Genomic DNA, 13334 nt, shown 5'->3' with positions numbered 1-13334 from the left:
AACCATAAAAACCGGACTAATTCATACAAAATAGCAAGGACCCATAACAAAAATCATTAACACGAAAGACAGGTGAACCCAGTCTATTAGGAAAATGAAAGGAAAATTTTAAAAAAAATAAAAAATAAAAAATAAAAAATTGAGTCCTGCTTACTGCTGTGAGCATGATTTGCCAAACAAATCTGGTACTTGTTACCTTTCTGAAATACATGCAAAAGAGCAACACATCCAATTTCTTTGTGAAATTCATAATTCGAAGCCAGTTAGACTAAATCATTTGAGTCCAGTGGAACCCCCTATTCTTTCCACCACATACATAACACAAATAAAAGAGAATAACAATAGTTCAAGAAGAGAATGATAAGATAGTAAGTAGAGGTAGTTTAAGCAGAGAAGAATCACTTAGTTGACGGACACCATTCTTTGAAAGGGATGTTGCATGACTAGATGCTGCCTTCCCATTTCAGAACAAACTTCATGGGATTGAGTCGTGATCATGACTTTGCTGCCACTGGTGGTGGCAGGGGCTGTGACTGGAACTCTCATCTCTTGCAAGTCAAAGCTTTCCCAAACATCTTCCAAGATGAGAATGAACCTTTGGCCACTTAATTTATCCTTGATACGCTTAGCAGCTATGGAGATTTGTATGGACTCTGGGTTCTCAAATGCATTCTGTATTCCCATCTGCAACTCCATCAACCGATTCCTTCTCCCCTTTGCATCAAACATCTTTAAAACCTCTAACTGTCGTTCAGGCTCAATGAAATGCCAAGTACCTACATCAACCAATTTCCTTATTGTCAGCTTGTCCTGCACATGGACCAATTCCCCTTCAATTCTCGCCTGCATCTTCTTTGCAAGACTCTCCAACCCTGGTGCTCTTACTCGTGTGATTATTTCAAACAGATGGCAAGATTCTCCAAATTCCTCCATTTCCATGACCACCTGACTCATGATCCGTGACTTCCCCACTCCCTGCTGTCCCCATACTGAGAACACTGAAATCTTGTCATCTCTCAAGCAATTCCATATCTGCTGCCTCATGCGTTGTGACAGAGTGCTCAAAACCTCTCCTCCTCCTTTGAGCCATCGATCATCATTGTCTTTAGAAGCTGCCATTGCCTAACGCCAGATTTCTCCTGCAAAATTCGAATTCCTTGTCTCATGAGTAAGGGTGGCAATGGGCCGGGCAATGCACCTGCATCAATTTTCCAAGCTGTGTTTGTGCTCAAAGTAATATGGAATTGGTTAGTGAAACAGTGGTTAGTGAACGCCCACCATTAAAAACTTGTTGCGGAAAGGGAGACGATTAGGTCCATCCCTGACTGCGTGGCCCACCTTTGATATATATATTGAATATCAATATCATCCATCTGTCTCTACAGCCCATTTTAGAGCATGAGCCCAAAATTGAATTAAATCCAAATCCCAGATCAAAAGATTATATGGCTAATAAACATTACGATGGGTATTACAGTAGGCCTATAAAGTTTTTAATAGTATGTATTCAGTCAGCACGGTTTCCTATAGTATAGTCGAAGTGAGGTATGGATCTGCCTAATTTTTGGATTCTTGTACTAAAAAGTAGCTAGGTAGGAAAATAGATGAGCGGTATCCATATACCATACATAAATCAAAGTGAGCTCCACTGTCAGGGCTACAGCTGATGTAGAGTGGGTTGCAAATAGTTTCATGGCAAAGATGGACCAGAAAAGGCCCAATTGGAGATGGAAGTTATCCGGACCGTCAGGATGTTAAAACGTGCATATTGCCTATGCCGAATTTGCGAGATTCCATGGTATTGAATATCGAAAATCAGATTAAATTTTGTTTTTACTATTTATAGTAAGTTTTAATTTGATCATAACTTTTGATATGTCGATGTTCTAATACGAAAGCTGCTTAGAAAATTTAGGAGAATAACATGGTCAGAAAACCATGAGTTCTAGTTGACATCATGACCATCCATAACTAGTAAGTTTACTATTTATGGTAAGTCACGGTTTTATGGAGTTTTTGTTGTAATTTGATTCTGGAACTTGATTTCATTTTTTATAATAATAGGCATATCTGTGTGGAGTCAAGATAAGTTACGTGGGTTTAGAATATTTTTCTCCCCGTGAAATACGGTCGAGCATGTTCTCCCTGCGTCAATAGCCTATTGGGTGAGTCAGGCCATACGAAATTGGGAAAGCCTTTTAACCTGCTGCAAAGACATGACATTAGATATTGGACGATAGTGTCCGGGTCTCGATGGAGCTGCCCTTGATGTATATTTTTATCCATGCCAGTCATCTATTTTAATAATTCATTTTAGAGCATGAACCCAAAAAGGAGGCTGATCGAAGGCCTGAGTAGACCACACAAAGGGAAGAAGTGGAGATTGAAAGCCCATTGTTGAAAACTTCTTAGGGCCACAGAAATTTTGAATCAAGCTGATATTTGTTTTTTCCCTTCATCTAGGTCTATGTGCCCTTGTTAACAGGTTGGATGGAAAATAAAATTCACAGTGGGTACTATGAAGTTTTCAACCGTAAGAGTTCAATCTCCACTACTTTGCCTGGTGTGGTCTACTTGAGCCTCATAGCTGTCTCCTTTTTGGGCTCATTCCCTAAAATGATCTATCAAAATAGATTGACAACATGGATAGAACATATATATCATGGTGGGTCCCACAAAGCCTCTAACAATTGTCTCTAGCTAGGTACAGGTTCGGTAGTACTCAATCAGAGGTGGGCATCGAGTCGAGCCGGACCGGATTGGGTCCAAGTTGACTCGATCCGGGGTTCTGGTCAGCTGACTCGATTCGATCCGATGCATTACTGGCCTAACCTGAACCGAGTCCAACTCGGTCAAGGAAACCGAGTTGGATCAGGTTGGGCACGATTCGAATCGAGTCTTCTATTTTATTTTATTTTTTGAAAGATTAAAATAAAAATAAAAATATGAACGTCATGGATGAAACACATACATCATGGTGGGGCCACACCAACCATCCGCCATTGGCTGGTGGCAGGGGGAGTAGCCAATCTATTTCTAAATCAGAGTTGGGAGGGTAATAGGCGAGATAGAAGTTTCTAAATCGGACTTGGGAGGGGGAAAGGTGGGATAAAAGGCCTACTTGGTAGGGAATCTAGGGAGCGGCGGGATTTTGGCAGAAGAGAGGGAAGTGGCTTACGTACTATGCTAAGCGTACTGAGTAAACTATGCAAGGCCCAACATGATGTATTTATTTTATCCACTTCGTCCATACATTTTGTAATTTAATTTTAATAAATGAGATAAAAATAAAGCATATCCAAAGCTCAAGTGGACCACACCATAGGGAACAATGTGAATTGAAAATCTACCGTTGAAAAATTCTTTGGGTGGATAGGCGCTTTGAATCAAGCTGATATTTGTTTTTTCTCTTCATCCATGTTCTTATGATCTTATGAACAGGTAGGTAGGATGAAAAATAAACACTAATGTGGACCCTAGGAAGGTTTCAACGGTGGAAATCATTATTCCCACTTTTTTTGTGGTATGGCCCACTTGAGCTTTGGATATGTTTCGATTTTTGGTCCAACAGCAAAATAAGATAAAAAAACGGATGGGCGGCGTAGATAAATCACAAGAATTCAAGGCGGCCCATAGGAGTTTACTCAGTATGATAAAAGCTTACTGAGTAACAAAGTACGTTATCCGATTGGATTTCAAAGGAGAGAGAAGTGAAGTAATTACCGTTGACTACAGTTGGGTGCCTGCTGCCCAAGGGAGGCCTCATCAATGCGCCACCCACTTCCCTTACGAATTGGATTGTGTACTGAGTAACCCAGTACCACAAGGGCTACTGAGTTGAGGTGGTAGCATTCTATTGGCCAAAGGCCGGCTTCACTCTTCCAAGCGGCAGAGCAAACGACGTTAGCCCATTTCTCTCTCCAGTTGAGTGGAGAGATTCTCTCCCGCATCTCCCCACCGTGCAGGAAAAAAAAAAATCTCTCCAGCTGTGCTGGGGAAAAAAGAAGAAGAAGAAGCAGAGAGAGAGCTTGCCAGTCTCTCCTGTCGACCTCTCCGTCTCCCTCTCGAGTTCAACCTCCCTCTCTTTTTCGGATCGACATCAACTCGTTTCTCTAGATGGTGATGTTGATTTAGGATTATGAATTTTTCTCTTCTTTCTCTTCTATCTTTACATGGTGATGTTGATTTAGGATTAGGGATTTTGCTCCCTTCGTTTGATAGTTTGATGAGAGATTAGAGATTAGGGTTTGAAATTGAAAATCCGCAGTAGGGAATTCTTCAAATCCCTAATCCATAACTTGAGATTTTTCAAATTTATAATTCCTAATTAGCATTTTCATATTAGAAATTGAAAATTCGTATTAGGGAACTTTTCAAATCCCTAATCCATAACTCGAGATTCTTCAAATTTCTAATTAGCATTTTTCAATCCCTAATTCATAATAGGGGATTCCCTATTTGTTATATATATATATATATATATATATATATATATATATAGAGAGAGAGAGAGAGAGAGAGAGAGAGAGAGAGAGAGAGAGAGATAACATCAATCAAATTTTTTTTTTTTTTTTTTTTTTTTTTTTTTCAATCCCTAATTAGGATTTTGCATTTGTAAATTTAATTGGGGACTTTTTTAATCTAGTTATGGTTTTCAATTTTTAATCCCTAATTAGGGATTACAGATTAATTAGAGATTGTAGACTGAAAATCTTAAATTAGGTTTTTTAAAACATTTGATTAGGGTTTTGATTAAAATCTTCATTATAATTTTGATTAAGATTTTTTTACTATTTTAATTAGGGTTCTTCATTTGATCAACGATATGATTGTTTTAGTAAGTTACCTTCAACTTAAATGTTATCTCTAAAATAAAATAAAATCTGGGAATGGACTAACCCTTGCTTAATTGGTAATCTGGACCTAATTTGCTGAATGCTTGCTTGAATTACGGAATCATGTCGTAATTGAAAAGTTAACTTGATAAGCTAAAAAAAACTGATTTTTTTTTTTTATAGCTTGAGTGTTGTCTAACCTTTGAACTATAGCCACGCTCTTTGTTGATAAAAAATGGATAACCACCTTGGGTTTTATTATTCAACAGATATTTACTTCAAAAGGCTTGTTGCTGACAATAATCAAGGTGGTTATCCATTTTTTGTCACCAAAGAGCGTGACAGTTCAAAGGTTAAACATCACTCAAGCTAAAAAATAAAAAATAAAATCAGTTTTAGCTTATCAAGTTAACTTTCCAATGGCGACGTGATTCCATAATTCAAGCAAGCATTCAACAAATTAGGTTCAGCTTACCAATTAGGCAAGGGTTAGTCCATTCATTACGTGGGGTGCACTGTGATTGTAGGAACGAGGATCATATTGCTGCTCAAACAAAGAATCTTAATCAAAATATTAAAAAAATCTTAATCAAAATTGTAATGAAGATCTTAATCAAAACCCTAATCAATGTTTAAAAAAACCTAATTTAAGATTTTTAATCTACAATCTCAAATTAATTTGTAATCCCTAATTAGGGATTAAAAATTGAAAACCGTAACTGGATTAAAAAAAAAAGTCCCCAATTAAATTTACAAATGCAAAATCCTAATTAGGGATTTAAAATAAAAAAAAAATAAAATAAATAAATAAAAATAAAAAAACAAAAAAACAAATAGGGAATCCCCTAATACGAATTTTCAATCCCTAAAATTTGAAAAATGCTAATTAGAAATTTGAAGAATCTCGAGTTATGGATTAGGGATTTGAAAAATCCCCTAATATGAATTTTCAATTTCTAATTTGAAAATGCTAATTAGGAATTATAAATTTGAAAAATCTCAAGTTATGGATTAGGGATTTGAAAAATTTCCTACTGCAGATTTTCAATTTCAAACCCTAATCTCTAATCTCTCATCAAACTGTCAACCGAAGGGAGCAAAATCCCTAATCCTAAATCAACATCACCATGTAAAGAGAGAAGAGAAAGAAGAGCAAAATTCTTAATCCTAAATCAACATCACCATGTAGAGAAACGAGTTGATGCCGATCCGAGAAAGAGAGGGAGGTTGAACTCGAGAGGGAGACAGAGAGCTTGACAGGAAGCTCTCTCTCTACTTCTTCTTCTTCTTCTTCTTCTTTTTTCCCTGCATGGCTGGAGAGATTTTTTTTTTTCTGCACAGCGGGGAGACGCGGGAGAGAATCTCTCTACGCAACTGGAGAGAGAAACGGGCTAACATCGTTTGCTCTGCCGTTTGGAAGAGTGAAGCCGGCCCCACATATTAGGGCCAATAGAATGCCACCACCTCATCTCAGTAGCCCTTACGGTACTGAGTTACTCAGTACACAATCCGATTCCCTTCCCTTAGGTCACCTTTTCTTGGGAAATGGTTTTACCCCATCTCTTTACTTCTCATATGACTAGATCGTATCGGAACAGATCGAATGGGATCCAATCGGATCGGTCCGGATTGACCACTGATCCGAACTCGATCCGATGTACGATCGGATTTGAGTGGGCCTACTCAATCCGCACCTATCCGGGCCTTCGGTTCGGTTCGGATTGGGTCGGATTTTATCCAGCTCTATACCCAATCCGAGTCTTAATACACTGGGACGGAGCCTTTAACCTCGATGCAGATTACAGACGGTGCTATGTGAGCCCATTAAGATGTATGTGTTTAATGTATGCCATGGGAAATAGTGGTGATGAACACACACCTTTAAAAACTTCTCGTAAGGACCGAACCTCACCGCCAATTACTGAAACTCGTAATCGCCCTGATCGCAGGATAGTACCGGCGGTGCATCCAAGGGTCATTCCTGAGGAAGGGGGCTCCAATGAGGAGGAAATCGGCGACATACTCTTCCAACACCCCTAGACATGGCGGCGATCGAGTAGATCGAGCGGATCGAGAATTCAAGATGAGGGTTGATATTCCTAGCTTCAATGGCCAACTACACCGAGGATTTCCTCGATTGGCTTTATAAAGTTGAGCGATTTTTCTACTATATGGACATCCTGAAGCAAAGAAGGTCAAGCTTGTGGCCTACAAGTTGAAAGGAGGAGCTTGACTTGGTGGGAACAACTACAAATCTCACGAGCCTGCCAGAACAAGGCACCCATCTCATCACGGATGAAGCAACTACTACGTGCCCGATTCCTCCCTAGTGATTACGATCGGTATTATTCCAACAATACCAAAATTGTCGACATGGTAGTCGATCGGTGAGAGAATACACAGAAGAATTTACTGCCTGATGGCGCGTAACGATTTGGTCGAGATTGAATCGCAGCAAGTCGCCCAATTCAATGGTGGATTGCGTATAGCTATCCAGGATCGGGTCCAGATGCGGTCCGTTCTGGACGATGAATGATGCGATTAAGTTGGCTACTTGGGCAGAAGCACAACGTTCTAACACACGGACCTATCCTATCGCAAGGATCCCTGCGACAGGTCTGCCCAGGGAACTGCACACCTAAGGGGAAGGAGCCCGTAGGAGCACGCACTCAACCTCCTACGTTTGAGAACCGAGATCGGGAAGCGGGCAAGCTAGACCCCAAAGGGGCGTATCGATTGCTAGTCTAAGTAGAATCCCGAATCCCTATGCTCGGCCAAGGCCCGATAATTGCTATCGTGTGGCCAACCGGACCACCTATCAAATACTTGTCCCCCGCGAAAGTGGCAAACATCGCCATCAATGATGGTAGTCGATAACGCTTATGAAGATCCGGATATTGAAGAACAAGAGCATACCACCAAGTACGAGACAGATGATTCAAGTTGGATTCAGTAAGATCACAGCGAGTCACTCGTCGTGAGGCAGTTATTATATGCACCAAGAAAAGAAGTACATCTACAGCGGCATAACATCTTCTGCACGAGGTGTATAGTGAATCGAAAGGTTTGTGACATGATAATTGACAGTGGAAGCAGTGAGAACATTATCTCCAAGGTCATGGTGAAAAAATTGTAATTAAAGATGGAGCGTCATCTCTCCCCATATACAATCGGTTGGATCAAGAAGGTCTGCGAAATTAAGGTAACTAAATGGTGCACCATATCTTTTTCAATTGGTAAACATTATAAAGATGAAGTAGTATGTGATGTGGTTGACATGAAAGCATGCCACATACTACTCGGTCGGCCCTAGCAATCTGACCGTGACGCCACTCATAAAGGGCGAGATAACATATATATCTTCATCAAGGACGGCTGGAAGACCAAATTGGCCCCTATGGATCCAGAGGGACCACTTGAAACTTCTAAAGTGGAGGGCCGTTTTCTCTTAACCATATAGGACTTCGTGGAAGAATTCAAAGAAACAGGACAGACTTATGCATTAATTGTAAAAGGGAAAGAACTCGAGCCTACCAACATCCCTGAAAGACTAAGGCCCCTGCTACATGAATTCAAAGAAATCTGGCCCGATGACCTTCCCGATGGGTTACCCCCTTATAGGATATCCAACATCATATCGACTTTATCCCTGGGTCCAGTTTACCAAATCGTCCCCATTATTGAATGAGTCCGAATGAGTGCGAGATTCTGCAGGGACAAGTAGAGGAGTTGATCCGTAAGGGTCTTATTCGAGAGAGCATGAGTCCATGTGCTGTACCAGATCTATTAACTCCAAAGAAAGATGGGAGTTGGCGCATGTGTGTCGACAGCTGAGCCATCAACAAAATCATCATAAAATACAGGTTTCCTATACCACGGTTGGACGATATGTTAGACATGCTAGAGGGTACAAAAATATTCTCTAAATTGGACCTAAGGGGCGGCTACCATCAGATTCGAATACGGTTGGGTGATGAGTGGAAAACGGCCTTTAAGACCAAGGAAGAATTATACGAATGGATGGTCATGCCCTTTGGTCTTTCGAATACGCCTATCACATTTATGAGATTGATGAACCAAGTTCTGAAACCTTTCATTGAGCGGTTCGTTGTAGTTTACTTCGATGATATTTTGATATACAGTCAAGACGAAAACACCTCAAGAAGGTCCTTCAAGTGCTCACTAAAAATAAATTGTTCCTCAATTTAAAAAAGTGTAGCTTCATGACTGATAGCCTATTATTCCTGAGTTTTGTTGTCACGTCCACGGGCATTCAGATGGATGAGAAAAATGTGAAGGCAACAGAGAATGATCGGTTCCTACAAATATTCACGAAGTGTGAAGTTTTCATGGACTGACGACATTCTATCGTCGGTTCGTGAAAATTTTCAGTACCATTGTGTCACCAATCATAGATTGCATGAAGAAAGGACAGTTTCAATGGACTGATGAAGCCGACAGGAGCTTTGCCGAAATCAAGCACAGATTATCCACGACCCCAGTTCTTGTACTTCCCAACTTCGACAAATTTTTTGAAGTCGAATGTGATGCCTCATATGTCGAAATTGGGGGAGTTTTGTCTCAAGAAGGTAAGTCGGTAGCCTTCTACAGTAAGAAACTTAGCGATGTACGCAAGAAGTGGTCTACATATGAAATCAAGTTGTACGCAGTGGTCTACGCACTGCGACACTGGCGACATTATTTGATTCAAAGGAAATTCATACTTTACACGGACCATCAAGCTCTTAAATTCATTAATAGTCAAGCTAATATTAACTTTGTGCATGCTAGATGGATCTCATTTTTGCAGGAATTCACGTTCGTACTAAAACATAAGTCTGGACAACAGAACAAAGTAGCCGATGCGCTGAGTCGCCGTGCAACTTTGTTAGTCACTATGAGCAATAAGGTTGTTGGGTTCGAGCGCCTCAAGGACATATATGCTTATGATGATGACTTTAAAGACGCATGGGTTAGATGACAAGAAGGTCACCCTGGTGACCTACATATGCAAGACGGGTTCCTTTTCAAGGAAAATCGATTGTGCATCCCCAAAAGTTCGTTAAGGGAACAGATAATCCAAGAGCTATATGAATGTGGCCTCAGTGGTCACCTTACACGAGACAAGACGCGAGCTCTTGTGGAAGAGCAGTATTACTGGCTACAATTGGTACGTGATATAGGAAAGGCAGTCAATGTTGTTATATTTGTCGGACCTCTAAGGGGCAATCTCATAATACATCAGGCCTCTACACCTTGTTACCCGTACCTGACGGCCCTTGGGAGGATTTATCTATGGACTTCGTGCTTGGTCTCCCACGAACATAACACGGCATGAATTTAGTGTTCGTGGTAATAGATCGTTTCTCCAAGATGACATAATTTATTCCATGCAAGAAGACTCCCGATGCAACACACGTGGCGAATCTATTCTTCAAAGAAGTTGTGTGGCTACACGAGGTTCCCAAGACTATTACTTCTGACCGTGACATGAAGTTCATTAGCCACTTTTGATGAATTTTGTGGACTCGATTCGATACACGACTTCAATTCAGTGCCTACTACCCATAGACTGACAGGCAGACCGAGGTAATGAATAACACGTTTGGAAACCTCCTTCAATGTATTTCAGGAGAAAAACTGAAATAGTGAGATTTTGCCTTATCTCAAGCAAAGTTTGCATTCAACAACATGGTGAACCGCTTGATAGGAAAATCTCCATTCTAGATTATTTATGGACGAGTGCCTGGCCACACACTTGACATAGTCCCTCTGCCCAAGCTCCCAGTCATGAGCATTGTAGAAGAACATATGGTAGACAGGATCATGGGCATTCATGCGGAGGTGCAGACCAAGCTACAAGCCTTGAATGAGAAGTACAAGGAGTAAGTAGACAAGCATCGGCGACAAAAAGTGTTCGAGGTGGGTGACCACATCATGGTCATCCGTGGAAAGAAAGATTTCTGATCGGAACGTATAACAAGTTGAAGAATAAGAAGACTGGACTGGTACTAATCATCCAAAAGATCAATGACAACGCTTACGTTGTTGACCTTTTATATGACATGACGATCTCACGGACTTTCAACATCGCAAACCTGACAGAGTATCATGAACCAGCGCAGGATGAGAACTCGAGGATAAGTTCTTTTGAAGTAGAGGGGACTGATGTAGAGTGGGTCGCGTACAAGTTCATGGCCAAGATGGATCAGAAAAGGCCCGGTCGACGACAGAAGTAATTCCGACCGTCGGACCTTAGATCGGGCGTATCTCGTAATCCGGAATGAGTCATCTGACATAAAATATATGATTTTGGGGTAGAATAAGCTACTTTAGCCAACCAACCCTGCTATGTCGGGTAACCCAAGCCAGATTTGGGAAATACCGCTAGATCGATGGTCGTTTCCCTATTTTAATTTTGTTTTTACTATAAATAGTAAGTTTTAGTTTGATTATAACTCTTCATCCGTTGGGCTTTAGGAGTTGCATCCAATGTGAAAAGAACTTAGAAAAATTAGGAGAACGGCTTGGTGAAGCCAAATAGGACACTTACTATTTTTGGCCGAAAACCTTGCACACTAGTAGACATCACGGCCGTCTATAAATAGTACGTTTACTATTTATTGTAAGTCGTGAATTTTAGGATTTTAGTTGTAGTTTGATTTTGATTTCTTTCCCATTGCTTGGTACCCCTATTTAAAGGGTTGTGAACTCATTTTTATTCATTCATTAATCAATTTTGAATTTGTTAGAATTTATTTCTATTTTCTGCTTTCTTTCCTCGTGGATTCGAGAAGTCTCTGTGAGGAGTCCAGAGAAGTTCCGTGGATTCGGAATAGTTATCCTCTTGAGGAAGACGGTGCTCGACCTCACGTCCTCCCCTACGTCAGAAAATTTGGACCACCCTTTAATTACTCAACCCTTTATTTAGGACCCGGTCCAAAAAATAAGGACAATCTTTACTCAAGTGGGCCACGCCAAGGGAAACAATTTAGAGGATGCGCGTGGCCCTATACACTATTTTCAATCAACCGTATGGTCCATTTTAATCACAGATAGAATTGAGCTTTGAGCAATTCTCTTAAAAATGTTTCGTGTGCACCGGTTGGAGAGTGCATTTTGGAAATGGGTCCCACCCAATGCAGCCCATGGCAAGATTGGGATGTAACTGGTGTCAGCCGGAGAGGACGAATGAAAATGGGTAGAAATGGCTTTTTATCTTCACCTGTGTAGTAGGAAACATTATTTTAAAATATATAATTTAAAGGCTTTTTGCATAAATTAATTTTTATGAAAAATTCCATTCTTTTATAACAACACCTTGTTAATGATATTTGCATTTTGGTACCTATTTAATTCATTTTTAAGTAACTTCATTAATTGTTGGGCAGTTTCATCATTTTAGGAAAAATCATAGTTGGAGAAAATTAACCTAAGGTAACCATTGGACGATTAATATTTTGTAAAATTATCTTTATTTTACTAACTAACAATTACTGGAATATACAGGAAAGATCTGAGATTTCTAGAGATTTAGAGAGATCTTAGCAGATTCTCTTCTTAACAAATAAAATTTTTTTTTAAAAAAAGAACAACATCCCACTTTAGTAGGATTATCCTAATACTGTAACAAACCTAAATTCTACCCATACTCAAAACTTTTCACAGCCAGCTTATTTAGACTTCAATCCATACATTTATCAAAGGGAACTGGTCACCCGTAGGGCGCTACACCGCATGTTTTCAGCCATTGGATGCTTTGAATGGGTGTGAAGGAAAAATAAAATAAAAGAATATTTAACTTATTAAATAGGTGCCTGTAGGTAATCACTTCTGATAATTGAACGAGTCAGATCAAGAACTCATCTCAACTATGCACAACTCATCCTACTTGCACACCTTCCAAGAACATTTGGCATCTATTCACACCAGCCATGATAGAATATCTCTTAATATGAGAAAAGAGGGAAATTTCAATCGACGTACATACCTGAAATTGATGGCTTTCCAGTAGCAACTCAAATAAAATTAACAAGACATATCAAGTACTGCAGCAAGCTTGCAAGCTTCATACTGCATATGTTTATTTATGCTACCCAAAAGTAAAGGTGAAGGCAAGTGTGATGAAGAAGTGGATGCTTCTTTGCATGAAAGGGAGAGGAAAAGAGAAAGGTAGGTGCTTCCTTCCATCAGAGGGAATGGGATGTCCTGTGGAAGAGAGGAATCCCTTTTGCAGTCAAAAGCAATCTTGGCACTCTTTACACTAAGAGGGGTAGGCCAGAGTGTGTTTCATTCGAGGCAAAATTCCCTCTTCGAAATTTTTTGGAATTAGTCGTGTTGGGTTTATGATTGATGCATCCAAGCCATTGTTCTGTTTGCTCCCATCATGGATGGAAAATGTCTCCAAAATCTCCCAAATTGAAAGATTGTAGCCATCAAATCTTTGGCCTTTCCTTCCATGAATGTGGTTTGTTCATTCATTTCTTTTAACCATGTATT

General features: G+C 40.0%; 1 protein-coding gene across 1 annotated transcript; it reads right to left on the bottom strand.

The window, feature by feature from the left end:
- Window positions 1–294: 294 nt before the first annotated feature.
- Window positions 295–12958, bottom strand: LOC131257370 (disease resistance protein RFL1-like). The gene is made up of 2 exons (XM_058258257.1): window positions 12826–12958; window positions 295–1139 (listed from the first exon to the last, which is right to left on the bottom strand). The coding sequence occupies exon 2, from the start codon at window positions 1117–1119 to the stop codon at window positions 403–405; it is 717 nt and encodes a 238-aa protein (XP_058114240.1). The 5' UTR covers window positions 1120–1139; window positions 12826–12958; the 3' UTR covers window positions 295–402.
- Window positions 12959–13334: the final 376 nt, after the last annotated feature.

This window comes from Magnolia sinica, chromosome 10 (assembly GCF_029962835.1).
Source record: "Magnolia sinica isolate HGM2019 chromosome 10, MsV1, whole genome shotgun sequence".
NCBI classification, from domain to species: Eukaryota; Viridiplantae; Streptophyta; class Magnoliopsida; order Magnoliales; family Magnoliaceae; genus Magnolia; species Magnolia sinica.
This window is presented reverse-complemented; position numbering and strand designations above follow the sequence as displayed.

Bases quoted from the DNA above. Each gene is read 5' to 3' on its own strand.
- LOC131257370 (XM_058258257.1), bottom strand. From the start codon at position 1,119: ATGGCAGCTTCTAAAGACAATGATGATCGATGGCTCAAAGGAGGAGGA.